Source organism: Idiotropiscis lumnitzeri, chromosome 2 (assembly GCF_059441095.1).
Source record: "Idiotropiscis lumnitzeri isolate Australia: NSW breed Sydney's pygmy pipehorse chromosome 2, RoL_Ilum_1.0, whole genome shotgun sequence".
In the NCBI taxonomy this organism is placed as follows: domain Eukaryota; kingdom Metazoa; phylum Chordata; class Actinopteri; order Syngnathiformes; family Syngnathidae; genus Idiotropiscis; species Idiotropiscis lumnitzeri.
This window is the reverse complement of record NC_142392.1, coordinates 10,109,427-10,132,210: the sequence shown is the minus strand read 5'-3', so window position 1 is coordinate 10,132,210 and position 22,784 is coordinate 10,109,427. Positions and strand designations below refer to the sequence as shown.

The window sequence follows — 22,784 nt, the reverse complement described above, 5'->3', positions numbered from 1 at the left end:
TATTACAACAGTCTGAGAATTGAAATAGATATAATATTTGGTGGGTTTACGTTAATTAAAATATATTATTCAAGTGACTGATACAAGCTTCACAAACAAATTGAAAAAGGTGACTGAATACAATTAATTATGGTATTATTGCGATTATTTAGCATGCATATTTTGAAGGATTGTATAACGATTGCTGGCATTATTGTAAACACTTACGGGAGAGAAGGGCAATTATTTAATTTAGCAGGTTCATATTTACTAAAGTATGTTAAACATTAATTAAACAGAAAGCATTTATCAAATGAAAGTACGGTGCAATTAGATACAAAAGGTCGTAAGTGGTTCTATTACTCACAACTTCGACCCGCACCGGAGTTCTTTCCCCAATATGGTGAGCCTGAAGGTTGACCGCCCGGATGGGCAGGTCAAGAGAGGGGCAGATACTGACCAATTGAAACACATACAAATCAAACATAAAAATGGACACGGCTGTCCTTTTTCTGATTATTTCTGGATGACAGGCTTGCTTTCTACGCTTCTAGTATGTTTGCTTCTCATGTATGAGACTGTTTTTCAGACAGACGGAGGGGAGACAAAAATTGTGATGTTACAGTACCACTGCAGCCAGACGGTCATGTACGAGGAACGGGAGGACAGCTCGGATAGGTTGACAGACACACAGGTGATATTGTTTTATAAAAATTGTGAACAAGACCCCGAGGTTGGTATATATGCGAAATTATTCAATCACACAATTGATTTAGAGAATTCAAGGGTTTGATAATGAGGTGGCCAAGCAAAATTTTACGTGTTTGAAGTTGAATGGAGCAGGGCACACAATTGGACAAATACCGTGGGATTGGTGTGAAACGAATGTGTCTCTTCCAGCAGGACCCCCGCTTTCCTGTGCAGACGTCTGGTTGTGTTATGGTGGAAAATTTCTATACGACAGGCTGCCGACCAATGCCTCTGGCAGGTGTGCCCTGGCTTTTAAAGGTTGATTTACTAACTACTTCTCATTTCCACGGTGACTCAACTCCAACAATAACATGACAAATATTTGTCATCTCATCAATATTTGCACAACAGAGTACTGAGTTTCGAGATCCACACAATAATATTTCTCAAAATTATATTTCTTATTAATTTAGCTTAGTTAAGGGATATTTTCTTGACAATCTAACATCAGACAGAAAAAAATGGTGGTGGGGGGGAGCGAATCTTCTTTCTTCTTAATAGGGGCGGGTGTGAAATAATTGAGAAGCACTGCTAGTATATGCAGACATTATATTCATAGAATCTTGCAGCCCGAGTGAACCACAGCATTGTTGCAAGTTCGGTAGGAGAAACGTAAACGTCCCACTGCTGTTCCAGCAGCGGCTTCTCGGGAAATAGGCGGAAGTGACGTCGGAGCTGACTCGCTTTTGTGGCGTTATTTTAATTATTTTGTTACATTTTGTTATCAACCGAATTAAAATATTACATAGAATATATATTAAAAGAGAACAGCTAGGTGTAAAAACAAACACAGAGGCAAAGAAATATATTTGAAAAATACGTGCTTAAAGCATGACGTCATAAGCAAGCGCGCAGTTTACGAAGGACCTCGACCACATCCACCGACCCCTCCACACCGGAACAAAAGCAGTCCACCGCTAATTTTTTCTGATTTAGTGTGGAACCGACTGTAATTTTCTCACAGGATGTCCAGTGCTACTCTAAAGGACTACGACATAATTCATTAAGTCTTTGTGTCCCGATAACCTCATCTTCGCGCGTTGATGCTTTTCGGCGTAGTTAGCTTAGCTTGTTAGCTTAGCTTGTTAGCTTGCTAGCCGCTAACGAAAAGAGGCACATGACTCATCGCCAACCAGAGATCGAGTGCGGATTTTTTGGAATTATCATTTGAAAATGTGTGAAAGAACGACACCCAAGTACAAAGAGGAACTTTGTGGAATAAAAGAAGAGAACGAGCAACATCTTCAACTGCTGGACGAAGTTTGCAACCAGCCTCGTGTTGTGCCACTCAAAGCAGGTTTGTACACGTTTTACTCTCATTTGCTTTGTAAAGAACGACTTTCTATCGTTAAAAATATGCATCACAACATTAAGTTGTTTGGGGAAATCGTTCAAGGTTATTGGCGTTTTATTTTTTAATCTTGCCTTTTATTTGCAGATCTGCTGAACATTTGTTGATGCCAAATAAAATCAGTGCAGGAAATAAATGCCAAAGAAAAAACAATAGTGGGGGGTTAACTCCATGTTTTTTCCAGTATAAAATTTACATTTAAAATAACAAAATAACATTTTCTGGTTTTTATATTTTGTTCAAGCAATTCCTTACGGAAGGAATTCTGCTTGAATCTAAAATATGTGCACACTGCGGCGAAAACATCAATGGCGGTTGATGAATTTTAGTGGATAAAACACAAAATATTAACTTTTTCTTTTTAAAAATGAAGTACGTATCAGTCTTTTTTATTTATGAACTTTGTACTGGCTTGGTCGGGTGAGAGTCAATGAACCTCGGGTGGCCCTGCACTGTTTTGTGCACGTGTGCGTAGTTTCACCCCATCCAAACATTTAAAATACATTGAATGCATCCATCCGAGGTTTCACGGATCTCATCAGTGAACAAGTGCATGCTGCAAGGAATGCATCTGCATCTTTGGCTTACTATGGGCTTAAAAAGGGAGAACGTCACAACCCCCTTTTCCACCAACATTTAGTTCCTGGTAATAAAGTTCCTCTAGCCCAGGTGGTTTGCATCTCGACTGCAACTCATAGTTCTTGATAATGTATGCAAAAGACAATGATGACGTAACAGTGGGAGGTCTTGTGTTACTTTGTTACTCATTACTGACACCCTCTGGCTGTTAAGCATCATTGCAGTTACAAAATAATTCAGTGAACTCATAATATTTTGGTGTATCTTTCGTCGAATTTGAATACATATTGGATAACTTTAAAATATACAGTCATTATTCAAATATGTCAACATGAAAGTCAGAGTGAAAGTGTTGTTGCTTAATGCTTATGTGTAAGAACTTTTACTCTTCAAACGTAATTTTGTTTTAAAATTTATTTCAAAACCTAAATTTTATAAAAATAAAAAGGGTAATGTCGGAACTTACTCGCAGGATAAATATCATTTTGGGTAAAAAAAAAACAAACGTAAATCATACAATAAATAGCGACTCTGATGCCAGGGCCCCTTTAATTCTTTTAGGGATCCAGATTATAATGGAAGCAAAAAGTACCCACGATGAAACTATCCATAAATGCAAAATGAAATACTTGAAAACATATTTCGCTTGAAGGATTCCTATTTTATCAATGACATTATGTTGCGATGGTCCCAGTGGTCTGCATCAATATGTTAGGGTCCCACAACAGGTGTTCCATCAGACGCACACAATAGCCTGTGTGTGCTAACTTCGCTTAGCTTCCAGAAACATCTGTGACTATGTCAGGAATGTAATCGGCATTAGCCGCAACGTGCTTCCTTTTTAATAGCTCGTTTATCACTGTTGTTGTGCTGCTAAAGGGAGGTTTACATCGTCGGACGTAATTTTGTGAAATGCCCCCATGGTCCGGTCCAAGTTGGGGTCGCACGCATTGCTCCGTGTGCGGCAGGCATAAGTCAAGGTAGCATGGTAGAAACAATATAAGACAAAGTCGCCGCCTGAGCTTTGACTTGACCAAACCAAATTTGTGTTTGTCTTTTTGTGTCCTGCAGACGTCTGTGAAAACGATCTCTGTTCTGTGAAAGAAGAGCCAGACTTGACTCACATCAAAAAGGAGGAGGAGGAGGAGGAGATCAACAAGTCACCAGTGAACGTTGTCCCTTTTAAGACTGAAGATGAAAACAAGGATGAGAGTGAGGACAACAGAGGGGCGGAGCCTACAAGCAGCAGCTCAAGTCATCACGTGACAACAGAAGTTGATGAAGACCACTGGGGGCCATCACAAGCACAAAATGAGGACACATTATCAGACGCCCATGACAATGATGATGATACTAATGATGATTATGATTATGATGGGCAAGCCAAAGGTGCATGCCACACTGACTCATTCACTTCAAAGCTGTCTTTAAAAGGGCACAGAAAAACACACAGTGGTGAAAAACCTTTTTCCTGCTCGGTTTGTGGCAAAAGCTTCTCTCGGAAGTCTCATTTAGTAAGGCACACAGGAACGCACAGTGGAGAAAAAACGTTTTCTTGCTCAGTTTGTGGCAAAGGATTCTCTCATAAGGCAAATTTAACGAGCCACACAAGAATACACACTGGAGAAAAACCTTTTTCTTGCTCAGTTTGTGGCAAGAGTTTCTCTCAAAAGTTTCAATTAAAAATCCACGCAAGAAGACACAGTGTTGAAAAATCTTTTTCCTGCTCAGTTTGTGGAAAATGCTTCTCTCATAATTCGAGTTTAACATATCACACAAGAACACACACTGGAGAAAAACCTTTTTCATGCTCAGTTTGTGGAAAAAGCTTCTCTCAAAAGTCGCATTTAACAAGCCATGCAAGAAACCACAGTGGAGAAAAACCTTTTTCCTGCTCAGTTTGTGGCAAAAGCTTTAATGTAAAGTCATTTTTAACAAATCACACAAGAACACACACTGGAGAAAAACCTTTTTCATGCTCAGTTTGTGGAAAAAGCTTCTCTCAAAAGACACATTTAACAAGCCACGCAAGAACACACAGTGGAGAAAAACCTTTTTCCTGCTCAGTTTGTGGCAAGAGTTTCTCTCGAAGCTCTCATTTAATAATTCACTCAAGAACACACACTGGAGAAAACCCTTTTTCTTGCTCAGTTTGTGGCAAAAGCTTTTCTTTTAAGTGGAATTTAAAAACACATACACGATTACACACTGGAGAAAACCCTTTTTCATGCTCAGTTTGTGGAAAATGCTTCTCTCGAAAGGCAAGTTTAACAGAACACACACGAAAACACAGTGGAGAAAACCCTTTTTCCTGCTCAGTTTGTGGCAAGAGTTGCTCTCGAAAGTCTGATTTAATAAATCACACAAGAACACACACTGGAGAAAAACCATTTTCCTGTTTGGTTTGTGGTAAAAGCTTTTCTCTCAAATCATATTTAACAAGTCACACAAGAACACACAGTGGAGACAAGCCATTCAGTTGCAGCGTTTGTGCTAAAAAATTCTTTTCTAAAACGGGTGCTGAGAGACACAATTGTGCTGGTGAGAATTGCAGCGATCCTTGAAGCTTAAAAAAAAGACAAAAAAAACTGAAGGAACTGACTCTTTGTGGTAAGATGTAAATGTGATTTTGAAAAATGTAATTTTGCAAAGCTCTTTTATTGACATTCAGCCAATGGGATGAGTGCCAGAATAACCATTGTGTCTGAGTGATGATTTTTTTTGTGTTTACATCAAACATGTAAATAAAATTAATTGCCTTTGCCTGGAATAACATTTGTTTACGTTATGCTTTTCAGTTGTCTTTTTAATCGAATTTAATGGAAAAGGTGTGAGAAGAAACGGTGCTTATGAAATCGTTGCCTTCCACAATCATCAATAAAATCACTTGTTCCACTTGCTCAACTGGCTTTCATTACGCTGCGTGAAAAGGTGAAAAACAGATGTAGAAGTTGAACGATAAAAAGAACAAGAAAGAGAAACGCGAATAGTCTCAGTTTCTCTCAAAGGTTTTGGAATGTCAGGACTTGGCAACTTGATGGCGACTGGAGTCAGTGCTGGTTTTCTCGCTGTGTTTGGCTGGCTCGTATATGAATGGTCCATTGAACAAAACTCAAACTCTTCAAATATCCCCTCACATACATTTAATATTTCACTTTCTGAATAAATTTCTGACTGGCTAAATACACTTTCTAGGTTGAGCTCTATCAAGCGTTTGGGGTTTGTTGTTAAGCAGAATCTCACTTCGGAAAAACTTAAATCATTTGTCAAATATACCAAATATTTTTTTTTTATGCTATATTATATTTTTTATACATTGGATTAGTTATATAATGAAATAGGGAAATATTAACATTGGAAACCACATACAGACTTAATTCAATTAATAACAAATATAGAAACATTTTATAAATATTGAACTCATTGAGAAGAGTCCTAATATTGAAATAAATATTGAAATATAAAAAATACTTAAGTATTAAATTAATTCAATAACCCGACCCCGGATGAGCGGCAGAAAATGGCTGGATGGATGGAATAATTTAAATTACATACATATTCAAATGAACAAATATGTTAAGAAACATTCAAGTGTGAAATAAAAAGGTTTAAATTGTTGATAATTTTACACATTAAAATAATTGAATAAATATTGTATTATTACATAAGCAAGCTTAAATATACATTGAAATAAATTTTAAAAAAGTCATGTATTTTTAAATGGCCTAATTTAGATATGGGAAGTAATTCTCTTTATGAAACTATGAAGGGACTGGAGCTCACAGAAGTGACCAGTCTTGGTTCTGACTGATTGGTTCTCACTGAACAAGAAAAATGAACATTGAAACACCAAATGAGGCAGTTAGACCACAAATGTAGGCATGTTACTGTAAGGCACCAGATAACAATGAACTGGGACACTTTTTCTCAAAATCACAGTTCAGTGACAGTCAATATGTTGTATCTTGCTAAATGTTTGGTGCAAAAAGACAATATTGTGATGTCTTTAAAATGCTCAGAACCTTTACACAACTATCCAACAGTATATGGAACTCAAAATGTGTTTTGAAGTGAATGTGACAGAATATGTTTATACTAATATGAGTCACAAATAGTAAAAAATGTTAATATTTTGTCTACCATTGTGTTGAGAAATTTGAATGAATAAATTTTTGTAAGGCAACCTCATTTTTTCAGTTTATTTGGTATTTAGTTTCATTGCTTAACTTTAATATATACTCTTGCCAGCTTGTCAAAACAGTGCTATTTACTGCTTTTTAAAAAAGAAATACAATTAATATTATGCAGAATTGAGTTCAGCCTTTTGGCCCGGCCCTCCACAATATTTTATGTTTCTTATGTGGCCCCATGGAAAAAATAATTGCCCACCCCTGATCTAGGTAGACAAAAACAAACCGGTTCAACATGTCTCTCAGGATGTCATTCATGAGGGCTTGGAACACCGCAGGGGCGTTTGTGAGGCCAAAAGGCCAAAATGACCCAAGGGAGTGTTGAATGCCGTTTTCCGCTCATCACCCTCTTTAATCCGGACCAAATGATAGGCGTTTCTGAGATCCAGTTTGGAGAAGACCTGGGCCTCGCAGAGAGGTTCAAATGACGGATCGATGAGTGGAAACGAGGACTTATTTTTAACTGTGATATCATTTACGCCCTTGAAGTCTATACAGGGGCGGAGTGAGGAATCTTTCTTCTTAACGAAGAAGAATCCTGCCCCGAGGGGTGAGGAAGAGGGCCGAATGAGACCGGAGGCGAGGGAATCTCGAATGTACGTCTCCATGGCATCCCTCTCTGGACGGGAGATGTTGTACAGTCGGCTGGTGGGGAGGGAAGCTCCAGGGAGAAGGTCAATGGCGCAGTCGTAAGGGCGGTGAGGAGGCAAGGTGAGAGCGAGGTCCTTACTGAACACCCGGGAGAGGTCATGATAGTTGGAGGGCTCCGAGGAAAGATCCGGAGGAGTCGTAGCCGGAGGGGAAGATCGGGGAGCCAGGTCAGCGGACAACAGGCACTGCGAGTGGCAAAAAACACTCCAGCTGGTAATGGAGCAGTTTCTCCAGTCGATGGAGGGGTTGTGTTTTTGGAGCCAGGGGAACCCCAGCACTAGGGGAACATGGGGTGAATTGATGAGGTACAGCTGAATGGTTTCTCTGTGGTTACCTGAGATGATGAGTGTAAATGGTATAGTTTGCTGGGAGACCAAGGAAATGAGATGTCCATCCAGGGCCACCACTCTTCGAGGGGAAGTAAGGGGTTCCCAAGAAACCCCCAACTGTTTAGCCAGGGCTTGATCTATGAAGTTGCCATCTGCTCCGGAGTCGATTAAAACAGGGATTGAGAAGGATTTGCTTTGCCATAAGATACTGGAGGGAACAGACATGCGAGGGGAAGAGATGCAATTTGGCTCACCAATGTGCTCTCCTTCATTGGCAAGCCCCATCTTTTGGCCTAGATGGACAGGCAGCAAGATAATGTCCGGGGTTTCCACAATAAATACACAAGCGATTAGTCAAACGTCTATGGCGTTCCTGAGCGTCCAGACCAGTCCTTCCCAGTTGCATAGGCTCCTCCTGGCGAGCAGAGGGCAGAAATTGGCCGGGTGATGACGGCTCAGAATGATAGACAGGCGGAACGGCTTTTCCGTCCCCCCTCCGCGATTTTTCTGCGCTTCTCACTCTCAGCCGATTGTCAATTTTTATGGATAGTGAGACCAACTCCTCGAGGGAGGTGGGCTCGTCACGGACCGCCAGCTCATCCTTTAATCGTTCGGTCAAACCATTCACAAAAATACCTCTCAGAGCGGGCTCGTTCCATCCACACTCGTTCGCCAGGATTCGAAACTCGATGGAGTAATCCGCTACGGATTGTGTTCCCTGCCGAAGGGCTAGCAATCTGCGGGTCGCTTCGCGTCCTTTGACTGGGTGATCGAAAACCCTCCTTAGTTCCTGGCAAAAATCTGCATAAGAGGACATCACTGGCGAAGACGCCTCCCACAGCGCCGTAGCCCATTTTGCGGCTCTTCCGCGTAACAGGTTAACCATAAAGGCTATTTTGGATCGATCAGAGGGGTAGCTTAGCGGTTGTAAGTCAAAAACTAACGAAGAATTCAGGAGAAACTGACTACATGATCCTAGATCCCCGGTAAACGGCTCGGGAGTAGGAACAAAAGGTTCCTTGCTGCCAAGAGCGGGCATTGCGGAAGCAGAAGGGACCGGGGGAGTGTTTACGGGAGGATGGGTGGAGGGAGAGAGAGATAGGACCTGGGTGGAGAGGTGCGTGATCTTATGGTGTAGATTTTGGACCGATTCCATAAGCTCGTGAAACATTTTTTCGTGGCGGCCGAGCTGCCTACCTTGGATAGATAGGGCTTCTTTGAGGGGATCCGGGGTCGCTGGGTCCATTGTATTGGCCGGATTATTCTGTCACGGGTTGAGGAACCGTAATGGAGAGAGAAAAGGAACCCAAGAGCAACCTGGATATGAGATGGGATTTTATTTGTGCGGAAGCGGGTCCGGAGTTCTGCAGGGCAGGCGAGGGGGCGGTAGACGCGGCGGGAAGCAAGCGCAGGCAGCGGGTCCGGAGGGCGCAGGTCGGGCGATGAGGTGAGAGACGCGGTCTGGTCTTCTCGGGAAGGCGGTGGTGTCACGGGCTTGGGCGGGCAGGAAGAAGGCTTGAGGAAGCACATAAGAGAACGGAGTTATTACGAGCACCAAGGACAGCGCCAACAATGCCAATCTGTGTCGTGCAACTGCGGCCAAAGTACCACGGGTATAACGGGATAATCCGGCACCTGACTCCTGGCTGCGCTGATCTTTTATGCTGTTGCTGATGAGCTGCAGGTGCACAGGGGCCGGCGCCAGAAATTGCAGGGGCGTGCCTGGGCGTAGAACCAGGAAGTTGCCCAAGCCCTGCAAGACAAGTCATAGACTCCACCAAACATTAAAAGCACAGGACATCACAAAAATCGTGTCATATGACGAAAGCGATGTGCAACAACAAACTATAGGAGACCCAGAGCATGCTGTTAATGCAGTAAAAGAAGATAAATGGATTGCACCACTGCCTGTCAATGGGACACTAGTTACTTTTAAAATTGACACAGGAGCAAAAGCAAACAAAATTAATGAAAAAGACTTGAAATCACTTGAAGAGAAACCGGAAAGAGTCACAGACAAGCCCGTGAAATTGAAAACCTACGACAATCAGCCAATAAAAACAAAGGGATGTTGGAGGCTAAAAGTGACAGCAAAGGGAAGACAACACAAGTTAACGTTCACAATTGTGCCAAGTGGACTGGAGTCAATCCTTGGAGACAAGACATCTGAAGAGCTTGGACTGGTAAAAGAAATTTACCAAATCAACAGCAAGGATGTCAATAAGAACAACAAAATGTTGAAGAGTGAAGGTAGTAAGAGTATTGTGAACAAATACTTTTCTGTCTTCAAAGGACAAGGTACGCTACCTTACACTTATAAAATACAGCGCAAGGAAGATGCTGAACCTGTAGTACATGCCCCCAGAAGAGTTCCAGCCCCTCTCAAAGAGAGATTAAAAAAGGAACTGAACAGAATGACACCGATCGGAGTCATAGAGAAAGTGGAAGAACCCACCGACTGGGTAAATTCCATCATGTGTGTTAAAAAGAGGAACTTCCCAGAGTTACGTGTTTGCCTCGACCCCAAAGATCTGAATGAAAACATTAAAAGAGAACATTATCAGATTCCCAAGCGTGAAGAAATCCTGAGTGACATGGCAGGTGCTAAGTACGTTAGCAAATTAGATGCAACGCATGGATTTTGGCAGGTGAAGCTGGACACCGAAAGCAGCAGGTACACCACCTTCAACACACCATTTGGGCGTTTCTGTTTTCTGAGACTGCCATTTGGCATAAAATCTGCGCCTGAGATCTTTCACAGAGCTATGGAGTCAATCATAGAAGGTCTGGAAGGAACCCGTATGTACATTGATGATTTGGTTGTTTGGGGAACACGGAACAAGAACACAATGAGAGACTCGAGGAACTGCTACAAAGAGTTAAAATGAATGGACTTAAACTAAAACGAGAGAAATCTCTAATCTCGTTGCACACTTGAGTACAATGTCAATAAAGGGATGTCTGATTTCTGAAATGTCTGTTTGGAGTTACAGAATTGACACAGCAGATGGAGTGGTGCCAGACAGAACCAAAGTGCAAGCAATACTGGACATGCCAGCTCCAACCGAAAAAAAAGGACTTCTGCGAGCAATGGGGATGATAAACCTCCGGGGCAAGTTCATTCCAAACCTCTCTTCAAGGACAGTCCCTAAGTTTGCTGCTGCATCACAACGTAGTCTTTGAGTGGACGACAAAACATGACAAAGAATGGCAAGATCTAAAGAGAACTGACAACTGAGCCAGTCCTTGCCTACTTTGATCCGTCAAAACCAACCAAAATTTCCACTGAAGCGTCGATGGGCGATGTGCCGTACTGCTGCAAAAGGCGAGAGACACATGGCAACCTGTAGCCGATGCATCCAGGTCAATGTCAGAGACTGAAAAACGCTATGCTCAGATCGAAAAGGAGTCACTGGGTCTAGTGTTTGGATGTGGCAAATTTCACACGGATGTTTATGGACTGCCCACGTTCATAGCAGAGACTGATCATAAGCCACTGATTTAAACTAGGAAGAAAAATCTCAATGACATGACGCCCAGAATTCAACACATGATGATGACATTGCAGCGCTATGATTTTGAGCTAATATACACGCCTGGAAAATACATAGTGCTTGCTGATGCGTTATCCCGAGCGCCGCACCCTAACAGTGACATCAAGGACTGTGTTATGACGGAGGAGGCTGAGGCTCACATTAACATGGTTACAGCCGCGCTTCCTGCTACTGACGTTATGCTGTCAATCTTGAACAAAGTGTCACAATGTATGAACAATGGATGGTCAAAAGGGAACTGCCCTCAGTTTTACCCGATGAGAGCGGAGTTGTGCATGGCGGACGGCCTCCTGCTGAGGAAGGACAGGATTGTAGTTCCACAAGCTATGCCCAAGGACATGCTTCAGCGTCTTCACAAAGGACACCTGGGAGTGGAGAAATGTAAGAGAAGAGCACGAGAAGCCATCTACTGGCCGGGCATTAACAAAGACAGAGAAGAAATGATTCAAAAATGCCAAGTTTGCCAAAAACATCAACACAAACAAGTCAAAGAGCCAATACTGGTAGCTGACCTTCCCACAACTCCCTGGCAGAAGGTAGGCACTGATTTGTTTCATATAAGAGAACATTATCAGATTCCCAAGCGTGAAAAAATCCTGAGTGACATGGCAGGTGCTAAGTACTTCAAATTAGATGCATCGCATGGATTTTGATATTCATAAATGTGTTTGGTTTGCTTTTGTGAATAAAGATTTTACAAAAAACGTTTGAGTAAATATTTATCATCTCATCAATATTTGCACAACAGAGTACTGAGTTTCGAGATCCTCACAATAATAATTCTCAAAATTATATTTCTTATCAATTTAGCTTAGTTAAGGGATATTTTATTGACAATCTAACATCAATATACAAAGACAGAAAAAGAATTGGTGGTGGGGGGGCGCGAATCTTTTTCTTCTTGGTAGGGGCGGGCGTGAAATAATTGAGAAGCACTGCTAGTATATGCAGACATTATATTCATACAATCTTGCAGCCCGAGTGAACCACAGCATTGTTGCAAGTTCGGTAGGAGAAACGTAAACGTCCCACTGTTGTTCCAGCAGCGGCTACTCGGGGCATAGGCGGAAGTGACGTAAGAGCTGACGCGCAAATGTGGCGTTAATTTCGTTTTTTTTTTTATCAACCGAATTAAAATATTATATAAAATATATATTAAAATAGAACAGCCAGGGTCAAAAACAAAACCAGAGGCAAAGAAAGATATTTGAAAAATACGTGCTTTAGCATGACGTCATTAACAAGCGCGCAGCTTCCGAAGGACCTCGACCACATCCACCGACCCGTCCACGCCGGAACAAAAAATCCCACCGCTAAATTCTTCTGGTTTAGTGTGGAACTGACTGTAATTTTCTCACAGGATGTCCGTTGATATTCTAAAGGACTACGACATAATTCATTAAGTCTTTGTGTCCCGATAACCTCATCTTCGCGCGTTGATGCTTTTCGGCGTAGTTAGCTTAGCTTGTTAGCTAGCTAGCCGCTAACGAAAAGAGGCACATGACTCATCGCCAAGCAGAGATCAAGTGCGGATTTTTTGGAATTATCATTTGAAAATGTGTGAAAGAACAACATCCAAGTACAAAGAGGAACTTTGTGGAATAAAAGAAGAGAACGAGCAACATCTTCTACTGCTGGGCGAAGGTTGCAAGCAGCCTCGTGTTGTGCTACACAAAGCAGGTTTGTACACGTCTTACTCTCATTTGCTTTGTATAGAACGACTTTCTTTCGTTAAAAATATGCATCACAACATTAAGTTGTTTGGGGAAATCGTTCAAGGTTATTGCCGCTTTATTTTTAAATATTGCCTTTTACTTGCATGTCTGCTGAACATTTATTTTTGCCAAATGAAATCAGTGCAGAAAATAAATGCCAAAGAATAACCAATAGTGAGGGGTGAACTCCATGTTTTCCCAGTATAAAATTTGAACTGATTATTTAACATTTTCTGTTTTTTATATCTTGTTCAACCAATTCCTTACGGAATGAATTCTGCTTGAATCTAAAATATGTGCACACTGCGGCAAAAACATTAATGGCGGTTGATGAATTTTAGTGGATAAAGCACAAAGGATTTTTTTTTTTAATAAATCAAGTACGTATTGGTCTTATTTATGACATTTTTACTGGCTCGGTCAATGAACCTCCGGTGGCTCTGCACTGTTTTGTGCACATGTGCGTAGATTCACCCCATCCAATCATTTAAAATACATTTAATGCATCCATCCAGGGTTGCACGGATCTCATCAGTGAACAAGCGCATGCTGCAAGGAATGCATCTGCATCTTTAGCTTACTATGGGCTTAAAAAGGGAGAACGTCACAACCCCCTTTTCTACCAACAAGTCCAGGAACATTTAGTTCCTGGTAATAAAGTCCCTGTGGCCCAGGTGGTTTGCATCTCCCCCGCAATTTATAATTCCTGGTAATTTTTGCAAATGACAATGATGACGGAACAATGGGAGGTCTTGTGTTACTTTGTTACTCATTACTGACACCCTGTGGCTGTTAAGCATCATTGCAGTTACAAAATAATTCAGGGAACTCTTATAATATTATGGTGTATCTTAGTCTAATTTGAATATGTATTGGAGAACTTTAATATAAACAGTCATTATTCAAATATGTCAACATGAAAGTCAGAGTGAAAGTGTTGTTGCTTAATGCTTATGTGTAAGAACTTTTACTCTTCAAACGTAATTTTGTTTTAAAATTTATTTCAAAACAGAAATTTTATAAAAATAAAAAGGGTAATGTCGGAACTTACTCGCAGGATAAATGTCATTTTGGGTAAAAAAAAACCCCAAACGTAAATCATACAATAAATAGCGACTCTGATGCCAGGGCCCCTTGAATTTTTTTAGGTATCGAGATTATCATGAAAGCAAAAAGTACCCACGATGAAACTATCTCTAAATGCAAAAAGAAATACTTGTAAACATATTTCGCTTGAAGGATTCCTATTTTATCAATGACATTATGTTGCGATGGCCCCCAGTGGCCCCCATTAATAAGTTAGGGTCCCACAACAGGTGTTCCATCAGACGCACACAATAGCCTGTGTGTGCTAACTTCAGCTCGCTTCCAGAAACGTCTGTGACTGTCAGGAATGAAATCGGGCATCAGCCGCAACGTGCTTCCTTTTTAAATGCTCTTTTATCACAGTTGTGCTGCTAAAGCAGGGATGTCCAAACTTTTTGCAAAGGGGCCGGATTTGATGTTGTAAAATGTGGGAGGGCCGACCTCGGCTGACATTAACTACATAAAGAACAATATATTCAAACACATTTTAGCAAGTGATTCTGTGTTTCACATTTGCTTTTTTATTTTCATTTAAACCATCAAACATGTATTTTGGTTCATTTGAAACATGAACATCACATGCAATTGAATATTTGCTTTTTTTCTTAAACAGAACTAATTATAGTCTTGAGTGCAAATAATATTTGAACATGAATTATATCATCACGGGAGTTCAATGTTCACAGAATTTTTGAATTACAGAAATGATTATCCACAAGTGCAAGGGCTAATTTGATATATATGACATATCATCAAATATAAATGTTGAATGAACATTTTATTCTGGAATGAAAACCGACAACTTGTCTAAATTTGTGACTGAACAAAACAAAATTAAGTCAGTTATTTAAATGACTTGCCTGCATTAATGTGACGGGTGATACTGAGATCTGGACTGCAGCACAAAGGCCAGGTCTGGCTCAAAGGCAGTGGTATTGATGCGCGAGGTGTGAGTCTGTGAGCCGTGTCCTCACGCGACTCTGATTTAAGTTCATAACCGAGAATGTCTTTTCACACAAATACGTCGACCCAAACAAGCTCAGCATTTTCCTAGCAAACCCTCGAATCTCTCGAAACCTGCCTTTATCCATCTGTCGGTAAAAGTTGCCGAGAGAAAGTTGCCGGTGCCGACTGCGGCTCTCGGCGTCACACTGCAGCTCAATGAGCTCCAGCTGGGCTGGAACATTGTCTGTGTCCACGGAGAAAGGTGATGAAAAAAAAGAGATATCCTCCTCAATAGCTGCAAAATCCCGAAAGCGTCGTGTGAACTCTTCAGCCAAAGACTTCATATCTAATGCGTACTTTGTTTGCGCACTGATATTGCTCTCAGTCAACTTTCCTTTTTTTGTTTATTGTCGCCATTTTAGAAATTGGGGGTAAAGGTCACCCGGGGTGATGTCGCAGAGTGGTACTGCCTCTAGTGGGTAAATTAGGAACAGCAATTAAGAAGAGAGCGAACTAAGCACTGTATATGTGCGGGCCAGAATGTATTAATTTTATTACAGAGACTGCGGGCCAGATGAAGTTTGACCCCGGGCCGCATTTGGCCCCCGGGCCGGACTTTGGACATGTCTGTGCTAAAGGGAGGTTTACATCGTAGGACGTAATTTTCTGAAATGCCCCCATGGTCCGGTCCAAATCGGGGTCGCACGCATTGATTCATGTTCGGCAGGCACAAGTCAAGGTAGCAGGGTAGAAACAATATAAGACAAAGTCGCCGCCTGAGGTTTGACTTGGCCAAACCAAATTAGTCTTTTTGTGTCCTGCAGACGTCAGTGAAAACGATCTCCTTTCTGTGATAGAGGAGCCAGACTGGACTCACATCAAAAAGGAGGAGGAGGAGGAGATCAACAAGTCACCAGTGAACGTTGTCCATATAAAGACTGACGATGAAAACAAGGATCAGAGTGAGGACAAGAGAGGGGCGGAGCCTCCAAGCAGCAGCTCAAGTCATCACGTGACAACAGAAGGTGATGAAGACCACTGGGGGCCAGCACATAATGAGGACACATTATCAGACGCTCATGACGATGATGATGATAATGGGCAAGCTAAAGGTGAAAGGGCATGTCACACTGACTCATTAACTTCAAAGCTGTCTTTAAAACTGGGCACAAGAACACACAGTGGAGAAAAACCATTTTCTTGCTCGGTTTGTGGCAAACGCTTCTCTCGAAAGTTTCATTTAACAATCCACACAAGAACACACAGTGGAGAAAAACCTTTTTCATGCTCAGTTTGTGGCAAGAGTTACTCTGACAAGTCTAATTTAACAAGCCACACAAGAACACACAGTGGTGAAAAACCATTTTCTTGCTCTGTTTGTGGAAAATGCTTCTTTCAAAAGGCAGGTTTAACATATCACACAAGAAAGCACAGTGGAGAAAAACCTTTTTCATGCTCAGTTTGTGGCAAGAGTTTCTCTGACAAGTCTAATTTAACACGCCACACAAGAACACACAGTGGTGAAAAACCTTTTTCTTGCTCGTTTTGTGGCAAAAGCTTCCTGCGTAAGTCGCATTTAACAATCCACACAAGAACACACACTGGAGAAAAACCTTTTTCCTGCTCAGTTTGTGGCAAAAGCTTCTCGAAAAAGACATATTTAACAGAACACACAAGAACACACAGTGGTGAAAAACCTTTTTCCTGCTCAGTTTGTGGAAAATGCTTCTCGAAAAAGACATATTTAACAGAACACACAAGAACACACAGTGGTGAAAAACCCTTTTCCTGCTCAGTTTGTGGCAAAAGCTTTAATGTAAAGTCAATTTTAACAGATCACACAAGAACACACACTGGAGAAAAACCTTTTTCCTGCTCAGTTTGTGCCAAGAGTTTCTCTCAAAAGTCGCATTTACGAAACCACACAAGAACACACAGTGGAGACAAGCCATTCAGTTGCAGCGTTTGTTCTAAAAACTTTGTCACTAAACAGGGAGCTGAGAGACACAATTGTGCTGGCGAGAATTGCAGCGATCCCTGAAGATTAAAAAAAGAAAAAAAAATGAAAGATCCGACTCTTTGTGGTAAGATGTAAATGTGATTTTCAATAAAATATGATGAAATTGAATTTTGCAAAGCTCTTTTATTGACACAAGGCCAATGTGATCAGTGAATTGTGTCTGAGTGATGATGATTTGTTTTGGTGTTTACATCAAACATGTAAATAAAATTTATTGCCTTTGCCTGGAATAACATTTTTTAACATTATGCTTTTCAGTTGTCTTTTTAATCGTAGTTAATGGAAAAGGTGTGAGAAGAAACGGTGCTTATGAAATCGGTGCCTTCGACAATCATCAATAAAATCCCTTGTTCAACTGGCCTTCATTACGCTGTGTGAAAAGGTGAAAAACAGATGTAGAAGTTGAACTATAAAAAGAACAAGAAAGAGAAACGCAAGCACTCAGTTTCTCTTTCTAGGTTGAGCTCTATCAAGCGTTTGGGGTTTGTTGCGAAGCAGAATCTCACTTCGGAAAAATTTTGTCAAATATACAAAATACTTTTTTCATGCTATATTATATTTTTTATACTTTGGATTGCTTATATAATGAAATCGGGAAATATTAAAATTTAAAATTGGAAACCAAAATACAGACTTAATGCAATTAATAAGAAATATAGAAACATTTTATAAATATTGAACACATTGAGAAGAGTTAATCTTGAAATAAATATTGAAATATAAAAAATACTTAGGTATTAAATTAATTCAATAACCCGACCCCGGATGAGCGGCAGAAAATGGCTGGATGGATGGAATGATTTAAATTGCATCCAAATTCAAAAGAACAAATATGTTAAGAAATATTCAAGTGTGAAATAAAAAGGTTTAAATTAATATTGATATAATTTTGCATATTAAAATAATTTAATAAATATTGTAGTATTACATAAGCAAGCTTAAATTTACATTGAAATAAAAAAAAAAGTCATGTATTTTTAAATGGCCTAATATAGATATGGGAGGGGCCTAAGGGGTCGGATGCAGTGTGAGTCGGGCGGCGGCAAGAGGCAGGGACCTTGGCGCTCTGATCCCCGACTACAGAAACTAGCTCTTGGGACATGGAATGTCACCTCTCTGGCGGGGAAGGAGCCTGAGCTGGTGTGCGAGGCAGAGAAATTCCGACTAGATATAGTCGGGCTCACCTCCACACACAGCTTAGGCTCTGGTACCAGTCCTCTTGAGAGGGGTTGGAAACTCTTCCACTCTGGAGTTGCCCAAGGTGAGAGACGGCGAGCAGGTGTGGGCATACTTATTGCCCCCCGGCTCGGCGCCTGTACACTGGGGTTCACCCCGGTGGACGAGAGGGTAGCCTCCCTCCGCCTTAAGGTGGGGGGACGGGTGCTGACTGTTGTTTGTGCTTATGCACCAAACGGCAGTTCAGAGTACCCACCCTTTTTGGAGTCTTTGGAGGGTGTGCTGGAGAGCGTTCCCCCTGGAGACTCCCTCGTTCTGCTGGGGGACTTCAATGCTCACGTGGGTAATGACAGTGAGACCTGGAAGGGCGTGATTGGGAGGAATGGCCCCCCCCAATCTGAACCCAAGCGGTGTTCTGTTACTAGACTTCTGTGCTCGTCATGGATTGTCGATAACGAACACCATGTTCAAGCATAAGGGTGTCCATATGTGCACTTGGCACCAGGACACCCTAGGCCGCAGTTAGATGATCGACTTTGTAGTCGTGTCATCGGATTTGCGGCCGCATGTTTTGGACACTCGGGTGAAGAGAGGGGCGGAGCTGTCAACTGATCACCACCTGGTGGTGAGTTGGCTCCGAGGTTGGGGTACGATGCCGGTCCGACCCGGCAGACCCAAGGGTATTGTGAGGGTCTGCTGGGAAGGCTTGGCAGAATCCCCTGTCAGAAAGAGTTTCAACTCCCACCAGAACTTTGACAACGTACCGGCGGAGGCGGGGGACATTGAGTATGAGTGGACCATGTTTCGTGCCTCCATTGTTGAGGCAGCCGATGGAAGCTGTGGACATAAGGTGGTCAGTGCCTGTCATGGCGGCAACCCCCGAACGCGCTGGTGGACACCGGCGGTAAGGGATGCTGTCAGGCTGAAGAAAGAGGCCTATCGGGCCTTTCTGGCCTGTGGGACTCCGGAGGCAGCTGACAGGTACCGACTGGCCAAGCGGAATACAGCTTCGGTGGTTGTCGAAGCAAAAACTCGGGCGTGGGAGGAGTTCGGTGAGGCCATGGAAAACGACTTCCAGACGGCTTCGAAGAAATTCTGGTCCACCATCCGTCGTCTCAGGAGAGGGAAGCAGTGCACCATCAACACTATAGTGGAGATGGGGTGCTGCTGACCTCGACTCGGGACGTTGTGAGTCGGTGGGGAGAATACTTCGAAGACCTCCTCAATTGTACCGACACGCCTTCCATTGAGGAAGCAGAGCCTGAGGACTCCGTGGTGGACTCATCTATCTCAGGGGCTGAAGTAACCGAGGTGGTTAACAAGCTCCTCGGTGGAAAGGCCCCAGGGGTGGATGAGATCCGCCCGGAGTTCCTTAGGGCTCTGGATGTTGTGGGGCTGTCATGGTTGACACGCCTCTACAACATTGTGTGGACATCGGGGACAGTGCCTCTGGATTGGCAGACCGGGGTGGTGGTCCCCCTTTTTAAGAAGGGGGACCGGAGGGTGTGTTCCAATTATAGAGGAATCACACTCCTCAGCCTCCCTGGTAAGGTCTCAGGGGTACTGGAGAGGAGGGTCCGTCGGGAGGTTGAAGCTCAGATCCAAGAGGAGCAGTGCGGTTTTCATCCTGGCCGTGAAACAGTGGACCAGCTCTACACTCTCTACGGGGTCCTTGAGGGTTCATGGGAGTTTGCCCAACCAGTCTACATGTGTTTCGTGGACTTGGAGAAGGCATTCAACCGTGTCCCACGGGGAGTTCTGTGGAGCGTGCTTCGGGAGTACGGGGTACCGAGCCCCTTGATACGGGCAGTTGGGTCCCTGTACCACCGATGTCAAAGTTTGGTCCGCATTGCCGGCAGTAAGTCGGATTCGTTTCGATGAGGGGATCCGGTTTGGTGAACTCAGTATTTCATCTCTGCTTTTTGCAGATGATGTGGTACTGTTGGCTTCGTCAAGCAGTGATCGCCAACTCTCATTGGAGCCGTTCGCAGCTGAGTGTGAAGCGGTTGGGATGAAGATCAGCGCCTCCAAATCTGAGACCATGGTTCTCAGTCGGAAAAGGGTGGAATGCCCTCCCCAGGTTGGGGAGGAGATCCTGCCCCAAGTGGAGGAGTTTAAGTATCTTGGGGTCTTGTTTACGAGTGAGGGGAGGATGGAGCGAGAGATCGACAGGCGGATGGGTGCAGCCGCCGCTGTGATGCGGACGCTGTATCGGTCTGTCATGGTGAAGAGGGAGCTGAGCCAAAAGGCGAAGCTCTTGATTTACCGGTCGATCTTCGTTCCTACCCTCACCTATGGTCACGAGCTGTGGGTCGCGACCGAAAGAACAAGATCTCGGATACAAGCGGCTGGAATGAGTTTCCTCCGCAGGGTGTCTGGGCTCTACCTTAGAGATAGGGTGAGAAGCTCGGCCATCCGGGAGGGTCTCAGTGTCGAGCCGCTCCCACTCCACGTAGAGAGGAGCCAGATGAGGTGGCTCGGGCATCTGTTTAGGATGCCTCCTGGATGCCTCCCTGGTGAGGTGTTCCGGGCATGTCCCACCGGCAGGAGGCCCAGAGGACGACCCAGGACACGCTGGAGAGACTACGTCTCCCGGCTGGCCTGGGAACGCCTGGGCATCCCTCCGGCAGAGCTGGAAGATGTGGCTGGGGAGCGGGAAGTCTGGGCTTCCCTGCTGCACCGCAACCCGACCCGGATAAGCGGCGGATAATGGATGGATGGATGGATAATGAAGGCAACTTGAGCAAATGGAACAAGTGATTTTATTGATGATTGTGGAAGGCACCAATTTCATAAGCACAGTTTCTTCTCACACCTTTTCCATTAACTACGATTAAAAAGACAACTGAAAAGCATAATGTTAACAAATGTTGTTCTCGGCCAGGGGTCTCAAACTAAATTTACCTGGGGGCCACTAGAGGCAGACTCTGGGTGAGGCTGGGCCGCATCAGGTTTTCCGCAAGAAAAAAATTAAAAATATCTAATCTTCTCAAATGTCTTTATTTTTATTTTTTAACACAAAATAAGATTTAAAAATAAATAAGGAATTAATAAGAAAATAAATAAGGAATTAATCAAATTAATCAGTAATCAATAATAATAATAATAATGAGTCAAATGTCTGTATTAAGAGTTCTTTAATAATATAATAATATTCCCTTTATTAGTCCCACAATGGGGAAATTCGAGATTCGAACCCAGGCCTCCTGGGGAGACTGGGTCCTGAACGCGGCGCCTTAGATCACTCGGCCATCCTGGCAGCCCAATCTTCTTCTGAACATGAATTTTTTATTATTTCGTGGCGAGACAGAGGGGGAGGGTGGGAGGAGGAGGTGAGGATTAGCCGGGAGGTAAGGATTAATTATGAAATACAACACAATTTCAAGGCTTTTGGCGGAAAGCGGGGAACATAGGACCCTTTTGGGGAAAAGCGGGGAACATCGGACTTATATTTAGAAAAAGGGTCCTATATTCCCCGGTCCCATACAAAGCGGGGAACATAGATACGCTCCCCATGAAGGCCATGGTGTTTCTATGGTAAGGACCGGGATGGCGAGCGCAAAAAGGCAACTGCTTACGGACCGTTGTTGTCATTTATTTTGACTACTTTTACAGAGAGAGATAACGATAACTACAACCTATTTCATAATAACAGATAACTGCCCCTGCGACTCTCTGACACTAAACTGGTCGGGACCAAGTTTCATGAATGAAACCGAGTCCGTCTCCGCCAGCTTTCACAGGCACAGACGAGAAATCATTTCCTTATTCAATCAAACAGCCGGCCAATTTTGCCGTAGTTCCGTCGTCTTGAATAAAAAAAAAATATTGTTCATCACTTTTCACTACTATTACGAACATGGCATATCCTTTTGATGAGGATCCCATTAATGAAAGTGCAGCATTAACCCACAGAGAATTAACTACGTCGCGAGCGGATCATTAGACCCCGCATAGACGTATAATCATATCCTGACAACTATCTGTTTGAGTGATACAGTTTCACTTTATAGTCCATTTCTAAATCCATAACCTGCTATAATCCGTACGCAGATCTTCAACATCAACAGTCACAGTCTCATCCCAGCACACGAATGAACTCGCTGCTGTAACTCTCTGCTTACGTCAAGCCCACCCTCGAGAGCCATATACTCCACCGTGATTGGTAGGTTCGTTCAGCTCCGCACAAAACACTGTAACGTGCCAGTCATATCAAATTCGCGGGCCGCACGAACATTAAACTTTCATAATAAGGCGGGGGCCGCAAACTATCATGCCGCGAGATTGAGACCCCTGTTCTAGGCAAAGGTAATTAATTTCATTGATAATGTTTGATATGAAAACAAAAAAAACTAATTATCACTCAGACACGTTGGTTCTTCTGGCGCTGATCACATTGGCTTAGTGTCAATAAGAGCTTTGCAAAATTAAATTGATAATATTTTATTCAAAATCACAT

The 22,784-nt window shown here is 42.9% G+C and overlaps 2 protein-coding genes across 2 annotated transcripts; both read left to right on the top strand.

Moving 5' to 3' along the window:
• The first annotated feature begins 1,607 nt into the window (after window positions 1–1,607).
• Window positions 1,608–22,423, top strand: LOC148341649 (uncharacterized). Its single transcript, XM_088283302.1, has 3 exons — window positions 1,608–2,026; window positions 15,954–17,092; window positions 22,379–22,423. The coding sequence occupies exons 1-3, from the start codon at window positions 1,903–1,905 to the stop codon at window positions 22,421–22,423; spliced, it is 1,308 nt and encodes a 435-aa protein (XP_088139428.1). The 5' UTR covers window positions 1,608–1,902.
• On the top strand, window positions 3,573–5,486 carry LOC148341650 (uncharacterized; the record flags this gene model as incomplete). The annotated part of the gene is made up of 2 exons (XM_088287066.1): window positions 3,573–3,639; window positions 3,731–5,486. Coding segments are annotated over 2 exons (1,560 nt in total), but the record flags the coding sequence as incomplete, so codon positions are not given.
• Window positions 22,424–22,784: the final 361 nt, after the last annotated feature.

Excerpts from the sequence above, each read along its gene's own strand:
- LOC148341649 (XM_088283302.1), top strand. The coding sequence starts at position 1,903 with ATGTGTGAAAGAACGACACCCAAGTACAAAGAGGAACTTTGTGGAATA. Across the intron at positions 2,027-15,953 it reads TGTTGTGCCACTCAAAGCAG|ACGTCAGTGAAAACGATCTC; the intron begins GTTTGTACACGT and ends TGTGTCCTGCAG. Across the intron at positions 17,093-22,378 it reads ACAAGCCATTCAGTTGCAGC|ATCTTCAACATCAACAGTCA; the intron begins GTTTGTTCTAAA and ends ATCCGTACGCAG.